Genomic DNA, 18,272 nt, shown 5'->3' on the forward strand with positions numbered 1-18,272 from the left:
TGGTGTTTTGTTACTGTAAGGAAGAGGTGGGTGGGATGAAGCTGCAAGTGTGACCAGAAAAAATACAGCCGTTACCATCATCTTCCTGTATAGACCTGAAGGGGAAGTAACAGGAACGTTACTTCATATTTTTCCCTGCACTTACCAAAGCTGCATGAATGTGGCAATGATTGAAGAGAATTGGAGGCAATTTCACAAGGTTCTTGGTGTTCACTTTGAGAATATTTTTCTTAGTATTGTGTTTTTCCTGTTATTTAGGTTTTATTTGTGTTTGTAAAAAGTGAATATTGTTCTGGTAACAAAAGGGCTAATCTCTCAAAATTACCCCACGCAATAGATGCACAAGGTCTCCCTAGCAGACCCCTCAGGCACCTGAACTGCCTGACCAAAAATGTTTCAACTATCCGATATTCCACGATTTGGTGGTACCAAAATTCCCTGTGTTACAGAATGTGTGGGACTCAAAAGCTACACATAGTGTGACTGTCCCATTAAGCCATCTGCACACATCCAAGAATCACCGGTCGTAGTTCGCTCACAATACCTGGCCCAACTACTGGATCTTCCGACCAGAGCAAACGCTCATAAGCAGGTCGCTCAGGTCAAGAGATCAAACGGTCGAGCCGGGTTTTCTGATCCTTTAGAAAGGTAAATGTTTTTGTGATATCTACAGAGCAATATCAACTCCATTTAAGCGCGCCACTGTGCAAATTTTTTCAACACTATAAACAAAACTTACGTAAACCAGAGAATATATAAAAAGGTTTTGTATTTTTGTAGCACATTTGTATTAATAAAAAAATAAACGATTGTCACCCTAATACCAGAAGAATTTCTCTAGTTTCACTTCAAACTCAGAAGTTATAATCGTAATTAAAAAATAATAATAATCTTTAATCTGAACTATATAATCAAGTAAAAGATTTATGGCAAAGGGGCCTAAAAATAGGCCCAAAAAGGCACGAGAATGAGTGGAGTCCTTCAAAATACATAATTTTTAGAGTTTCTTAGGGAAGGCATTGCTTCGTTCACATTCTGATCAAGTCGGCGGTAACCAGTATCCTTTGAGCAAAGACCCTCGCGCCACCTCCTTCTCTGGAACAAAAGATATATCTGCAAGAGAAGAAAAACAAAATTGGCATCTATATCACAATATATGGCAAGAGGAGTGATGTCACCATTAGATACGTATGCCTAGTAAATACTGGTGCTCCCCAGGTAATAAATCTGGAGCATCTTTTCTTCTACCTCTGCAATGAGCTGTTACTCAAGTGGATCGTTGTGCATGTGTATAAACAGTGGATGTGCTTCCAGCAACATGATGGTATATGCAGACAGAACAATCATGTAGACAGGTCTTACACATACCATTTTTGAGGGCTGTATACAACGGGGTAGTAACCGAGAGCCAATTGCTTAGTATATAATAGACAGTTGGATCTGTTTGAGCTGCCATGCCAATGGTCCAAACGCTCATTCAAAAAAGCAGGATGTCAGGAGCAATGCAATCCTGTTACACCTGAGTAATCCTTTAACAGCCCAGAATTGGCCAGACTAAATGGTCGTGAAGGATCTGTGAACAAACTGTGGCTTCTTTTAAATAGACAAACCATTAGATTTCCCTTCAACATTGAGTGGTTTCATTTTTGACATGGCATTCTGTCAGCCATAAAACAAACTAAAGGACTGAAAGTCATGATGCTTAGTTCCCAACATGTACTACCAAAATGATTAAAATACACACCCTTCGTTTGTTATGATAGGCAATGTACACTACAGCGATTAATGCTGCTATAACCACCAAGTGCACGAAGAAGTGACTATCTTCATCAGCGTCTGAATCATTGTTGGGCTTCATCTCGTAGTCATTCGAATTTTCTTCATAATCTGTGTCAGCGAGCTCTTGATCATTCTTGCCTGGTATCAATTCATCATCCCTTGCTAAGCTGTCAGCATCCTTATCTGTTCCCTCATAGTCAGTATCTATATAGTCCTCTTCATCCTCCGGCTCTTTGGTAGCCGGCAGGGTGGTAATGACCGTGTTTTTGCCATCAACTATTAAGTTTTCTTCTATAGAAGTGCTTTCAGTTGTCTCTGCTTCAGTAGTTGTCTTGAGTTTTAGAAACTCAGTGATGAGGGCAGAAGTAACAATGCCCTTCTCCGCAGCCTGTGCCATGCTGGCATCCGCCAACTGTGCAGCACTCTGTGCAAGTGTTGGTGACGCCTTTTGACCAGGAGACGTTTTGGTGGCAATATTCGTAGTAGCTGTAGAAGCGGTAGCAACAGTGGTGGCATTACTGCCTTGATTTTTACTGTCATTTTTAGGTTCAGTCGTCAAACTTGGAATGTTAACAGATGCACTGCTGCTAGAAGTGTCGCTCAGAGACTCTGTGTGTGTCGTTTTATCTTTAAGAAGAAAAAGAAATAAATTGATATCATTTGTCACAAAATATGCATGTTACTCTTCATTTAAAAAAAAAACAAACAGTCAGAAGTCGGGGAGATGGCGTCAAGATGTATTTGCCAGAAATCTGATGCAAACTTGCACCCAGAAACTGTTTTCTATCCATTGCATAATTTATTATGACATTTAAACATTTGCTGTGCTTCGTTTGATAGGGGCACGTTGCTGTACATGGTGCGACAATGCACCAATATTTCAGCACATATTTCTGGTGGTACAAACTATGGGTACGTTTACACTTGGGTTTTTGGGACAGTACAGATGAAGTTAATGTCTAAAACTGATCATTGAATAAATGAAACAAGTGGAAAGGGGTGGGGGGGCTCATTGATTATGGCATTGTTCTGAATTCCACTATGTGCCCGTTTTTAGAACAGAAAAATAAAAGTTCTCATGATGCACTCATCTATTCTAAAATCAGAAATCCCAGACTGGCCTCCATTTCACTTTGCATGTGTTATGCAGATAAGCATCTAGTATACAGACAGTTTCTAAATCAGTCCTGATGTTTAAAAGTGACTGACAGCTGATTTATGCTCTCACATAGGGAGAGACCAGTAACTGACAGCAAGTCATTGAGAAGCCGCCACACACCTGCCTATTGGACTAGTCACCTGCATGGTCCCCAGCTGCCAAAATATGTAGATTTTTCCTGAAATTCAGTTTGAGTAAAACATACCTGGCTAAAATGATCAGCCAGACTGGGATTCATGCTGCCCGGCAGCGGTCAGGTAACCTTTAAGAACAGTTGCAGGGCCTCTGAACGAGCCCTTTTACTATACAGGTATCTGTATAGTATCTGTAAGTGTTCAAGTCTATAGCGGAGCCCAGACAGATAGCTGGTATCCAAACACGCAATTAGCTGACTGCGATCACATTGCATGGCCAGCTCAGGACTAAATACAACAGTTTTTCAGCAATATCACCACAACCTACACAACTTATACTATAAATCCACACTATCCCACAGTAAGAAAACACCATAAAAAAACAGAGCTAAAATGTGCCTATTTGTTCATCATGTAACACAAAGGTATTAAAAAATAAAAATGACGCGTCCCAAAAACATGACCCCAACAAGTCAAGGAAAAAAAAACGTGTGCTAAGTAACATGTCAAATTTAGTTTTTTCTTCACTTCCCTCAAAATTATTGTGAGCCCTCGCGGGCAGGGTCCTCTCCCCTCCGGTACTAGTCGGTAACTAGTTTTTGTTCAGACTATTGTACTTGTTATTTGCTATGTATACCCCTTTTCACATGTACGCACCATGGAATTAATGGCGCTATAATAAGTAATAATAATAACTTATTACAAATGTAAAGTATCAAAACCGTGCCACTAAAAATACATTAATGATAAAAAGCATTGCTCTCTGAATGTGAAAATGGGATTGGTGAGGAAGGGGGTGCATCGTAATGGGACAAAGCCAGTGTGAATGGGTATATCATGAGATGCTATTCCAACTACATCAGTATTAATCACTTTCATGCTCCCTCACTTCCTCAATCCCTTGAAAAAAGCCTGAACTTAAAGGGTACCCCGCTCTCTGGCCTACAGAACCCCATATTAGCATCTCAGTAACCTATCCCAAGTTCTACTGCTCAACACACGCCACCTTTCCAGACCCTCCTGACCGGCAATAACTGTCTCCCCTCACCACTTTATTCACCTCCAAAGCAAAGTAATCTCTGTAGTCAGTGACAATCTGCGGTAGACGTCTTCGCATAAAGACTTACTGAAATGTGAAGCAAAGCTGGATAATAGAGCTGTTAGATGGCACTCCCGTTACAAGCCATTGGTTACGGGCAGCCAGATGTTCTCCTTCAGGCACCTCTTACAACTTCCAGATGCTGAGCGATGGCATCTGCTACACTAGGTGGTAATAATGAAGTGGCCTGCTCGCGGCAGGAATGGCTCTACATATGGCTGCTGTAATGTAGCACTTAGCTGTACAATGTGTGTTCCAGGAAAAGAAGGTAATAAAACAAGTAATAAGTCTGCGGTATACGGTGGATGCACGAGACATTACAGGCAAACACACCATTATCACAGTCCACACCAAGCTCTCCAAGAAAATCTACCAATGGAGAGAAACTGACTAGGAATAGACTTCAATCAGAAGGTTACTGAGAAGTGCCCCATTAGAGAAGAATATTTTTACTTACATGTTGTTTAAAGGGGTATTCCCATCTCAAAGATCCTATCCCCTATTATGTAGTAGGTGTAAAAATAGCTAAAAATTAGCTATGTGTCTTTCCTAATGTGCAGGCATTGCAGGACCTTATGTATCCATGGTTACAACCACTGATATAGTGACGGGTTGCTAGTGGTCGTAACCATGGATACCCAAGGTCCTGCAATGCCTGCATATGAGGAAAGACAGTGATTCAGAAAAACTATACTACTTTTTTATTATTACACCTACTACATATTGGGATAGGATCTTGGAGATTGGAATACGCCTTTAAAGATGAAAGCCAATTAAAGATGATCTCATATGTCCTACATACTTCAGGCAATCACATTGGTGAGGTTTGATCACTTGCCATCACTGATCTCTATAACAAGAGTTCTTAAAGAGTAACTAAACCATTGATGCACTTTATAGATGTTTTTCGTCCTCCTAAGGCAGGGGTCACACAATTAAAGATTCTCTCAGAGAATTGGGTCGATTATGCTAATGACACTCTGATCACACTTTGATCTGAGTGTCAGCATAGTGTGATCCGATTCTCTTGGATGAGAGACCCATAGCAAGCGGAGGAGAAGATGGAGAACAAAATGTCTCCATTGTGCGGAAATCAGACTGAACTCAGATGCCATCTGAGTGCAGGCCGATATTTTCCACAATTTCGGAGTGAAATCACAGTATGCTGCGATTTTTTTCACAAATTCTGCCAGTGGAAAAAAAAAAAAAAAAAAAGAAGGTCTTCGGCCCTGCCCCACTGAATAACAAAGGTCCGAGTGCCATCTGATAAATCGGATGGCACTTGCCAGATTTATACACTCGTGTGACCCTAGCCCAATTCCAAGCATAATGGTGGGGTTCCAGGTGTTCATACCCCTATAGACTGCACAGCATTTCCCTGAGCATGGAGACAGTGGCGTACGGATAGAACAGAAAGCATATAGCAAAGCCTATACTTTCCCTTGGATTCGTTCTCCGCTCTGCTCACACGCAGAGAAAAAGCTGCGGAGACATCTGGTATTCATTGATGCAAAACGGTGTGAGGAGCAAAGGGTGGCCATATCCTTCAACACAGATTGCCTATTTTTAGTACAGGCCTTCAATAATAGATGGAATTCTGGCATCAGAGCCAGACAAGCTTTTTGAGGGCACCACTAAGTACCCACATCTCACCCCGTAGATTAACCCCATACACATGTGCCATTAGTAGTACCTGTGCTTGGTACTGAGGCAAGTAAGCTGGCCTGACCTGCCATATCCAGCACAGGTGCCACTGCGGTTTGGGGCAGTGTAGACAGAGGGAGCGGTACAGCTTCTTTATATCGCAGATCTGCAGGTGACTGAGCAGACGTCAGCTCTGATGGAGGAGGAGTACAGGCTGCTCACGTGACCGGAAAAGGTCTCCTGACTGCGAGCAAAAGAGTGATTCTGGTCCACAAGGCATTTTATGATGGTCAGTAAGGATGTTAAGGAGTTGACCACTTTAAAGGGAATCTGTCAATAGGTGTCTTCCACCTAATCTGAGAGCACTATAATGTAGGGGCAGAGACCCCGATTCCAGTGATGCATCACTTACTAGGCCGCTTGCTGTCGTCTTAAAAATCTGCTGAAAAGTGACCATCATTAGGACCAATTCATGAGCTCGGTATAACACCATCCTTAACACTGATTGGCAGCTTTCTGACTATGCAGTGTGTACACAGAAACCAGCCAATCAGTGGTGTGGGCGGGGTTATTAACAACTTTGTAAAGAATTGGAAGATCTGCAGCAGAAAACAAATTTTATCAAAATGGCAGCAAGGAGTCAAGTAAGGGATACATTGCTGGAATCAGGGTCGTCACATCAAGCTGCTCTCAGAAGGGATAGCAAAACCTAGTGACAGATTCCCTTTAAGCCCATTCATTCTCAAGAACCCAGAAATCATTATAGGGCATGTTCACATGGGGAGGACATGCTGCAGATTTCCCTTTCAGATTTGACCTGAAAATCCAATGTATTCGTGTACATGCACAATGGATGAAAGGTCACTTAATGTTATCTACACAGTCTGAAAACATATTCCGAAAAAGATTAAAATTGTTTTAAATCCATAGCTTGTCAATTTATGTCACAAATTTACAGGTGGAATCTCACCCTTTAAAGAATAAAATCCACATCGATATGAGGATTGTTTCTATTATGTAGAAGACTGCCCAGGATGTCCATCAAAGTGCTGAGCACAAGCAGCCCATCGAGCAAGTCTACCTAAGGAAAAACTGCTAAAGAAAGGCATTGCTTCATGCCGAGGTGGACGGGCAATTCAGGACATTAAGAAAGCAGGGTGGCTACCCCAGTGGGGCACTGCACTGCTGTACCAATGGAGAAGGTGTTTCATCACTAGCAGCACTACAATTCCCAGAAACTAGGGCTCCACCGTGAAGGCCAGACGAAAGGACTGACACTGAGTCATGGTGAAGACGACATAAGCACTTGGGCTTTACCAGATGAAATATGACACGTCTGTACAGCAGGAAGCCTGAACACACTGTACAGATGAATAGGAGCAGGAATGTCCTCCATCAAGTTTACCTTAACTACCACATATCACACCTCACAACAACCCTCCATTATCTGGCACAAGCAAGTATATAGCCATTTTACCTGCCACCATCATACCAGTCTCCTCCGCAGAAAGGGCTCACAGAATTAGACCTTCTAAAACCTTACACTTTAATAGATTATTATTAAAAATCAAATACGGTATAAAAAAATATTTATCTGTCACATAAATTTACCATCTATATATATAATTGTCTTATCCCGTCTGTCCGTCTGTCTAGGAAATCCCGAGTCGCTCATCATTGGTCCGGCCGCGGCCAATCAGCGACGCGGGATTTCAGAAAAAAGATGGCGGTCGTTAGCGGCTCATCTGCCGCACGGAGGTCAGCAGCGATGCAGCGGGGAGATGAGCGGCGCTAGCAGCAGAACTACCCAGACCGGCGCGGTTGGGATGCTTCTGCTGCGAGCAGCTGCTCATCTTCCAGCTTCTCGCAGCGGAAGTAGCCGCACAAGCAGCGCCGCTCCCCGGTCCTCACTAATACGATGCTGATTGGTCGCGGGCGTCGACCGCGACCAATCAGCGATATTGGCGGAAAATTTAAACACCGCTCTGCTGATTGGTCGCGGCCGGCGACCAATCAGCATTATTGGCGCCACATTTAAACCCACTCTGCTGATTGGTCGCGGTGGCCAGCCGCGACCAATCAGCAATATGGGCGGCAAATTTAAACACCGCTCTGCGAGATTGGCGCCAAATTTAAACAACGCTCTGCTGATTGGTCGAGGCCACCACCAATCAGCGATTTTGGCGCCAAATTTAAACACGCTCTCCAGTCCTCACTAGCATGGTTCGCTGATTGGTCGAGGCCGCCGCCCGCGAACGATCACCGATTTTGCCGCCAAATTTAAACACCGCTTTGCTGATTGGTCGCGGTTGCCGGCCGCAACCAATCAGCGATTTTGGCGCCAAATTTAAACACCGCACTGCTAATTGCACCCGGTCGGCCGCATACATATTCTAGAATACCCGATGCGTTAGAATCGGGCCACCATCTAGTAGAATAATAAAAAGCAAGAAATATTGGGGTATATGATGAAATCAGGTCCCAATAGTAAATCCTGAGTCTCAGGGAATAAAACACAGTGGCATGCAAAAGTTTGGGCCCTGGTGAAAATTACTGTCATTGTGAACAGTTGAGCAAGTTGAAGATGAAATGATCTGTAAAAGGCCTAAAGAGATCCACCCACGGCTGTTAACATGTTAAATGTTGCAGTCAATCTCTGACGGCAGCATTTAACATGGCCACGGCAGAAGCGCGTCACTAATGCCACCCATCGGTGCCCGTGTCACATGACCGTGAGTTGCCAATGACAACCTGGGGTTTGCAGGAGACCCCTGTGGTTGTCATTGCCAGGATGCTATGAGCGCCGCCCAGTGGTCAGCGCTCATAGCAAGTGAACATTTCTGCTACATAGATGATCTGATGATCGCAGCTTCTGACTATTGAAGCCAGTAACAAAAAAAAAAAATGTTTAAAAATATAAAAAAAAAATGAAATAAAAAAAGTTCATATCCCCCCCTTTCGGCCCATTCAAAATCAAATCAAATATAAACAATTGGTATCGTCACGTTCGGTATCGCCCAATCAATATACAAAAATAATTAATCTGATCGGTAACTGGAGTAATGAGAAAAAAAATCAAAACGCCAGAATTACATTTTTTTGGTCGCTGCAACACTGCAATAAAATGCAATAACAGGAGATCAAATCATCCTATCTACCCCAAAATGGTAGCAATAATGTCATCTCGGTGCGCAAAAAATAATCCCTTACCCAGCCCCAGATCCCAAAAAATGGACGCTACAGGTCTCTGAAAATGATAACTTTTTAACAAACGTTGGATTTTTTTCACCACTGAAAAAAAAACTACACGTTTGGCATCTACGAACGCACACTGACCTGGAGAATTAGAAGGGCGGGTCAGTTTTAGCATTTAGTGAACTGTTTAAAAAAAAAAAAAAAAAAAACTGAAAGTGCAGGTTTTTTTTGCAATTTCACCACACTTGGAATTTTTTCCCCTGTTTTCTAGTACGCGATATGGAAAACAAAAATTACAACTTGTCCCGCAAAAAATAAGCCCTCACATGACCATATTGTCATAAGTTATGACTCTGGGAAGAAGGGGAGCAAAAAATGAAAAATGGCCCAGGCACGAAGGGGTTAAACTATAGGTTATATTTCAGATTGATATTATATTTGCATCTTCTATTTTGAATTCTCTCCTCTATTGGGGCCATACTGAATCATATTATAGCCCAACATTTCTATTTCATTATAGGGCTATCCCCATTATTATGATGTGCACCTTATGGGTGCTATCCAGCGCCTTACTTTTGATTATTCTATGGTAAATTTCTGTTTTGTTGTTTATTCTCTTTGATATTACCATATCTGATTTTTCACAATCTCTTGAAGTACAAGGTATATTTCCGTGAGTCCTTTCAATGATTACATATACTGGCCTAGTCTGTGAACGGCTTCGTCTCCTCCACTGCTGGAGTACATAGGTGACATGGCACTTCTGCCACAATCATTTATGGCATATCTTTGTGCATGGACACCAATCCCGTGTACAAGGCTTAGATTTCAGAACCAGCACCACCACGTTATATCCTGTGTCAGAAGACAAGTGCATGAATTATTAGACCTTGGCACCGTCCTTACCTTCATACTAAACTGGTCACAGATCACTGACTTGGCATTTACAAAATGGGGCAACCTGACATTCAGTCACTGGAGCAGAGCAGAACAAGCAGAAGCACCGGAGTCTCCAGGTCCCAATTATCACAATGGGGACAGAGTACATGTTCTACCTGCTCTTCTGTGGTGACTGGATCGTTTGGGGATCTCGAAGCCACCACAAATCAGTGACTGGTAGGATTAGTTACCCAAGAAGAACCCCTGGGTAAAAGATCATTGTAATATTTTGCCAAGAGTCCCAGGTAGTGACGCTACAGCCGCGCAGTAACACCTCACGGAGGATATTGGGAACTCTGATCCGCAGCAAGTAAAGGTGAAGAAGGTAGAAACGATGCTCCTGATTCATCGATACTGGTCTTTAGTCTGGGACTTGTGTCAATTTACAAAACTTTTGTGGCATAAATTATGTTGGCACTTGGCCACATACTCCTCATGAAGCTCCACTTTCCAAACAAGTCCGAGCTGACCGAGGCCAGTGTAAGAATGGCAAGAAAAGCAAAAATTTGCTAAAATTGAAGGTGTGCTAAAATGTCAGATTTCAAGCAGTTTTACATCAGAATTCTGGCAAAAAAAGGATGAATCAAGACCCTTGTGCTTCACTTTGATTGGCCATGGCCACGCAGCAGTGGTGAACCGTGCCATAGTTTCGCTTGGGTCGCAGTTGCACAGGACATTACCGCCATTCATGCACACTGCCAAATTCTGACCACTCTGTACATCTAAGGAAAACATTGCCCCCTTGTCATTTGCCACATATTTGGCTAAAACAAACAAGTCATCACTTCCAAAACTTCAGCAAAGTAGTTTTCACCCCAAACCCTGGTATAAATAAACCTGTGCTAATAAGTATAGTCATTTGGTATACACCAATTGAGCCTGCACAAGAGAAGTAGTTCTCTATAGTCAGATTCACAACATGATGGATACACTGTGGATAAACCATCAACATTCGTAGACAAAATCCAGTGCATTACCGTAGCAAAGTGCCGGGAAAAAAATTTGCTGCAGAAATTAACCTGCGGTGCTGATTTTACTTCTGGCCTATCAGTTTACATGGCAGGTTCTCCTTTACAATGCACGTGTAGATTTTTTAGCTGACTTGCAGTGGAAATGTTTACAAGTGAGTGTTCCCCATGTGCTCACAGTGTGCACCCTCCTTCCACAAACGCTGTGTAATTAGGATAGACCGGATACCCCCAAAGCTGTAGTCACATCATGATGTTCCACATAATTCTGCCTTTGTGAAGGAAATCTCCACGATACCAAGTTAGAGCTGCAGAAGACTTCAGAAGGACCTGGAGGTAGTAAACCTCCGGACAGCCATGCACATTGCGTCCAGTAGACATATCTGACTTTGCATGCGAGATTTCAGGAAGTTGCTATCAAATATTAACAGCCATCATGACGCCATTAAGCAGTAAAACGGTTACATGTTCTTACAAGGCATAGCTGGTCAAAGTACAACCGGTCATAACACAATCTGACATCTGGAGAAGCCAGGCAAATGCATGTTAAATCGGACCAGCCTGTAGGTGACATGGCTTACGGACCAGGGAGTCGGAGTCTGTTCATTTTGGTGGAGTTGGTATAAAATGGACCAATTGACTCCTAAAATATATAACAAATTGGGTACAGTAGTACAATGCAGGATGTGCTGTAAATGTTTTCATAAGCATTTGGTAAAGTTATGACATGTCCTATAAATGTCTGTTCTATTCCTGATTAAGGATTTAGTTGAGATGATCTGTGCTGCACTTTATGTACACGCTCAGTAGTGACCAGTGCTGCGGCGTCGGGAGTCAGGGAAATTGAGGCGTAGGAGGGTTTGGCTTACCGACTCAACCAAGAACGATCCTGCCATGTCATAGGCTAGGCTGGAGAAGTCTTGATAGCATATACGGATAAGATTCTGCACCCTGAGCCCAGAAGGGAGAGCGGTGGGACAGAAGACCTTAAAATTGTACTAATTCCAGGGGGCCGGTAAAATGTAGCATATTCAGGAAGTGTGAAAGCCTTTATTTCACAGTACAAGAAAAATAACTAAACACAAGTCCGCTTGTGTGAGCACTTCTATTATCCTATGTGGTATTTCGAGTTCCCTCAGTCTCCATTGTTCTAGATGCTGAGGGACAAGACAAACGACCCCTACCTCCCATCACCTGCCTCCTTCCCCAGAAGATTGTAAGGGCTGAGCACACAGATATGAGTATGGGGGTCTCCCAACTCTACCTGACAGATTAGAATTTTAACACCCTTCCATTTTGTTATTCAGGAGATAAGCAGCTACAAGAGCAGTTTTACACCAACTTTCACCACTCTCCCCTTTGGAAACACATCAACGTTCAGTTAATCATGGGAATGGGGCAGTTTGATGACAGCAGAAAGCTGTTGGCCGAGTGCTCATTTGGCCATTGTGTGTAACCATCCCATGTCCTCGCAGGCAGTATCCCTTCCCTCTGTCGCAGTCTGTCACTGAGCGGTACCTGTGTCTACCCCTGCTATGTACTGTAAAATGAATGGTATATGTATGCAAATCCCTTTATTTTCTTATGTACAGCACCTTGGACTTACTAACATTCTGTAAAATCTCATCCACAATGAGTGGAGAAAGGTGAAAATATACACCTCGGTGGGGACTTATCTTACCTGGGAAAGAAAAGACAAGGGACTGAAATGTATGAAGTCCAATTCTTCTTTCCTTGACATCTTTCTGGAGAGAGTAACAGGTCGTCAACCATACAAGATAATCAGCCGGGGCAGCTGACTTGGCTCCAGTCTGTAATGCTGGATTCACACAAGCGTATGCACACTCATCCGTTTTACATCCAGAAAAAAGGATTATTCTTCATGCATGCCATCATCCATATACTAGCTGTATGTCATCCATATGTCAGTTTTGTCCATCTCTATGGCATCCATTTTTTACATGAACAATTAAAAATAGTTTCCCATCTTTATCATCGCAACATATCCATCAAAAATGTAAGACATATGGATGGAAACCTGTATGTGAGCTGTTTTCCCGCACCCATTGTCTTATACTGGACGAGCCCAATCCAGAATACGGATCACAATAGTACATGGTGACATTTTCTCTTTACTCGCAGACCACCACCACACTGACTTGCAATGGTCAGTGTGCTGTCCTTATGAGAGTCCATATACTCGTACTATCAATTCTGCATACGGACAGCACACTGATGTGTCATATGCTCATCTGAACGAGGCTGCAGGGCAGGATAATGTGCATGGCTTCTAGTGGAGAATACGCTATACACACACAGGTCCTGATTTACCATGATTTGTACGCTGGACTAATATGTGCCAAATTCACTCATGCACCTCTCAATGAATTAGACTCATCTTTCAACTGCTGTGCGCCACCCAAGAAGTGAATACCAGTCCATGACTGGAGTACATTACTGACATGTACATCATCCTTCTAGAGTAAACTGAGTATTTTGTTGGGCTGACGTGCCCATTCCCACTTCCAGCTCACCTCTGCCCAACAAAAATTGCAGCATTTTGCTCAATTGAGAGTTGCGCAAAAAAACGTTATGTAAAGCAATTTTACGCAAGAGAACTGACAAACCGACGTGTTATTTTCTGGTGGATTTGTTTGGAAACAAAAACAAGCAGCACCTCAGTTTTTCATGGCCTAATTGCCTTGGGGTGCACTCACACATTGTCAGCAATGTGGTGGATAGCAGTCGTACACAACGCTGGGTGTACAGCAGGGCGCACCACAAATGACAGCAGTTATGATCCAACTGATCCAATTCATGCACAACTGCAACACCATTAATGAAATTGTTGGCACAGTTTTTCGGCAGCATTGCTGTCACATCTAGGCCTCGATGTTGTACACTTACTAATATGCTTTAAAACACAAAAAGTCTATAAAAGTATATAAAAGCAGGTTAACACTAAGTCCGATGCCACAGATCTGTGGCCACGTTTTGGAGGAGTCAAAAAAAAAAACCCTTGAGTGCCCTAAACTTCAGGATTGTTTTCTAGCAGTAGGGGCTGCAGTTATATTATCCAGATATTCACTGCTAAGGAGCCATCCTCATTGTCTGATCAGCTCAGCAGCAGAATGCGTCAAACCCAAAGCATCCAGATGTTACAGCAATAATGGATGGTATTTCTAGAAATGTCCACTATGTGTCTCTGTGCACCTGTGGATAACCCGCGGAAACTGACATGCGGCGAGTCTTTCAGAAACAGCATGTCAATGTCTCTTGCGGGTCCCCACGTGGACTTTTCCCATAGACTAACATCAATGAGGAAAGTCAGCATGGAAAAAAAAAAAAATACATTTCAGCCGCTTAGTTGTATAATGAGGGCAGAAGCTGCTTGGCTGCTCTACACGTTGGGGCCGCAGCGGCTCCACACCCTAAAGGGTGGTCCAGCTAAATATAAAGAAGACCCCTCCGTCTATGGAGCCTAGGTCTCATAGGGGCACATTAGAAGGGGCCATCTGGTTGTACTATTGGCTGTATACAGCACTCCTTATAACTGGAGGGGATTACTTCTACAGGACAACACTGCACTGTCAGGACTCAGACCACGATGGCGGTACGGTCTACTTGCACTGTCACAATATCATGACATGGGGAAATATAACGAGATTAAAGGATCATCTTAAAACTGCAGACAGATCACACGAGACACAAGAGTGACCAGGACACCACCACTCAGGAAAGCACACATCACACAAGTGACATTCAGATCATACAGGAGACACACGATTGACCAGGACCCCACCATTCAGGGAAGCACACAAGTGACACTCAGATCATACGAGTGACCAGGACACCGCCACTCAGGGAAGCACACATCACACAAGTGACACTCAGATCATGCAGGAGACACACGAGTGACCAGGACCCCACCATTCAGGGAAGCACACAAGTGACACTCAGATCATACGAGTGACCAGGACACCGCCACTCAGGGAAGCACACATCACACAAGTGACACTCAGATCACACAGGAGACACACGAGTTACCAGGACACAGTCACTCAGGGAAGCACACATCACACAAGTGACACTCAGATCACACAGGAGACACGAGTGACCAGGACACAGTCACTCAGGGAAGCACACATCACACAAGTGACACTCAGATCATACAGGAGACACACGATTGACCAGGACACCACCATTCAGGGAAGCACACAAGTGACACTCAGATCATACGAGTGACCAGGACACCGCCACTCAGGGAAGCACCCATCACACAAGTGACACTCAGATCACACAGGAGACACGAGTGACCAGGACACAGTCACTCAGGGAAGCACACATCACACAAGTGACACTCAGATCACACAGGAGACATGAGTGACCAGGACACTGCCACTCAGGGAAGCACACATCACACAAGTGAGACTCAGATCATGCAGGAGACACACGAGTGACCAGGACCCCACCATTCAGGGAAGCACACAAGTGACACTCAGATCATACGAGTGACCAGGACACCGCCACTCAGGGAAGCACACATCACACAAGTGACACTCAGATCACACAGGAGACACACGAGTGACCAGGACACAGTCACTCAGGGAAGCACACATCACACAAGTGACACTCAGATCACACAGGAGACACGAGTGACCAGGACACAGTCACTCAGGGAAGCACACAAGTGACACTCAGATCATACAGGAGACACACGATTGACCAGGACACCACCATTCAGGGAAGCACACAAGTGACACTCAGATCATACGAGTGACCAGGACACCGCCACTCAGGGAAGCACACATCACACAAGTGACACTCAGATCACACAGGAGACACGAGTGACCAGGACACAGTCACTCAGGGAAGCACACATCACACAAGTGACACTCAGATCACACAGGAGACACGAGTGACCAGGACACAGTCACTCAGGGAAGCACACATCACACAAGTGACACTCAGATCACACAGGAGACACGAGTGACCAGGACACAGTCACTCAGGGAAGCACACATCACACAAGTGACACTCAGATCACACAGGAGACACGAGTGACCAGGACACAGTCACTCAGGGAAGCACACATCACACAAGTGACACTCCGATCGTACAGGAGACACACGAGTGACCAGGACACCGCCACTCAGGGAAGCACACATCACACAAGTGACATTCAGATCGTACAGGAGACACACGAGTGACCAGGACACCGCCACTCAGGGAAGCACACATCACACAGGAGACACTCCGATCACACAGGAGACACTCCGATCACACAGGAGACACTCCGATCACACAGGAGACACTCCGATCACACAGGAGACACTCCGATCACACAGGAGACACACGAGCAGGGCTGTAGAGTTGGAGTCGGTGTCCATTTTGGTGGAGTCAGTATAAAATGTACTGACTCCAACTCCTAAAATATATAATAAATTGGGTACAGTAGTTCAATGCAGTTTGTGGGGATTATTTTTTCATAAGAATTTGGGAAAGTTATGAAATGTCCTATAAATGTCTGTCCTATTCCTGATCTAAGGGTCTACACTTTTAGCTGAGATGAATCTGTGCTGCTACAGTAAATTCATCACTTACACATGAGCCATGTATGAGGGAGTCGGAGGTTTGGCTTACCGACTCCACAGCCCTGGACACGAGTGACCAGGACACCGCCACCCAGGGGGCACACATCACACAGGAGACACACGAGTGACCAGGACACAAGTGACACTCAGAACTTCAGACAGATCTGCGGCGCATCCCCCAAAGCATCATGGGAACTGTAGTCCAGTCCCATCCTCAGTCACAGTCTACTAACACGTAACAGACCGTATTCACACTTACTGGCTTCATTTTCTGCGGTTTCCGCAGTGACAGAACCGGCGCTGAGCAGGACTGCTAAGACCAGCAGCAGCCAGGAGCTCCCGAGACCCCGCGACGTCTTACCGGCGGCCATGATGAATAAGGAAGGGCCGTGTTGGCAGATACCAGAATGTATGACGTCACACAGTAGCCTCTCTGTATGTAAAGTGAGGGGACACGCGTCGGCTGCTGGTATTTATAACCTTGACTCCTCCCCTTTACCACTGCGTTCCAATCAGAGATCGCAGTGAGTGCTGCCGCCCTTCCCAGGGGACGCTGAGAGCAGAGGAGAGAGGCTCGCGCTGTATGAGCCCGTCATATCGGCCTGGTGTCGCTGGTGACATGTCGTGACATTGAACTGTGGGAAGTGGGTTCTAGGTTAATCTAAAGTGGGCACAAAGGTGGGAAAGGAACAACGAAATAAGTATCACCCTCCATGTTATCCCTACTAGTACAACTATGCCATGTACTATTCACATAAACGATTACCGCTCAGCGTACGAGTCCCAGCACCGCATCTAGCGGCATGAGTTAGGCTGTGTGCACACGATGCGTTTTTTATGCGTTTCTGCAGCTGCGGAAACGCATTAAAAACGCATGGTAGAAGGGCAGCAATGTTCCCCAATGATAATCCGCATGTGCTGTGCCCATGATGTGGATTTTTCCGCAGCGTTTATGCTGCGCTCAAAAATCCGCAGCATGTCCATTAATTTTGCGTAAACGCGGCGTTTTCGCCGCCAGTGACTTGCATTAGAACGCGCCAATTCCACAAGACTGCATTTGTACTTGTCTTATTGGCGCGTTCTAATGTGCAGATGGTACCCGAGTGTAGAGGAGAGGAGACTCTCCTCCACACCCAGGTACCATAAAAAAGCTGTAAAACAAGAATAAAATAAAAAATAAAGATATATTCACCTTCTGACGGCCCCCGGTCTCCTTCCCTCTGCTCGAATGCAAGACTGAAGGACCTTCGGTGACGTCACAGTCATGTGACCGCAGGCCCTTCAGCGCAGTGTCTCGTGATATCCCGGCAGCCAGGAACGAACGCGGAGCACACGCCGGGGCATCGGGGGTGAGTATAGCTTTATTTTTTTATTTTTAAACATTCTTATACGGTCACACTATATAAATCTGGTTGCATGGATTTATATAGTGTGACCTAGTTGTCAAGCACTTTCCAGGTGATGCTAAAATCGCCTGGAAAGCGCTTGTCAATCCGTGGAAACGCATGTGAATCCGCATGTATTCCACAGGAAAAACGCATGTACAATCCGCATGCGTTTTTTCTGCCAGGGAGATGCAGAAATGATGCAGAAATTTTCTACTTCATTTCTGCATCGTGTGCACATACCCTTACAGGATGTGTTTAGGAGGTCGTGATGGGTCACATGACGAACACACAGGTGTTCTAGTGCACATCTGCAGATGAGAGAGGGAGCAGCATATGTAGCAGGCCATATGTACAGCGCTGTACATAACAAGGG

General features: G+C 44.5%; 1 protein-coding gene across 1 annotated transcript; it reads right to left on the bottom strand.

Moving 5' to 3' along the window:
- Positions 1–752: 752 nt before the first annotated feature.
- On the bottom strand, positions 753–16,978 carry CUNH5orf15 (chromosome unknown C5orf15 homolog). Its single transcript, XM_073649278.1, has 3 exons — positions 16,771–16,978; positions 1,745–2,406; positions 753–1,113 (listed from the first exon to the last, which is right to left on the bottom strand). Exons 1-3 carry the CDS (start codon positions 16,880–16,882, stop codon positions 982–984), a joined length of 906 nt encoding a protein of 301 aa, XP_073505379.1. The 5' UTR covers positions 16,883–16,978; the 3' UTR covers positions 753–981.
- Between the last annotated feature and the right edge of the window lie 1,294 nt (positions 16,979–18,272).

Source organism: Phyllobates terribilis, unplaced genomic scaffold, assembly GCF_046119375.1.
Source record: "Phyllobates terribilis strain yellow unplaced genomic scaffold, ASM4611937v1 Scaffold_10__3_contigs__length_209671492, whole genome shotgun sequence".
Lineage (NCBI taxonomy): Eukaryota > Metazoa > Chordata > Amphibia > Anura > Dendrobatidae > Phyllobates > Phyllobates terribilis.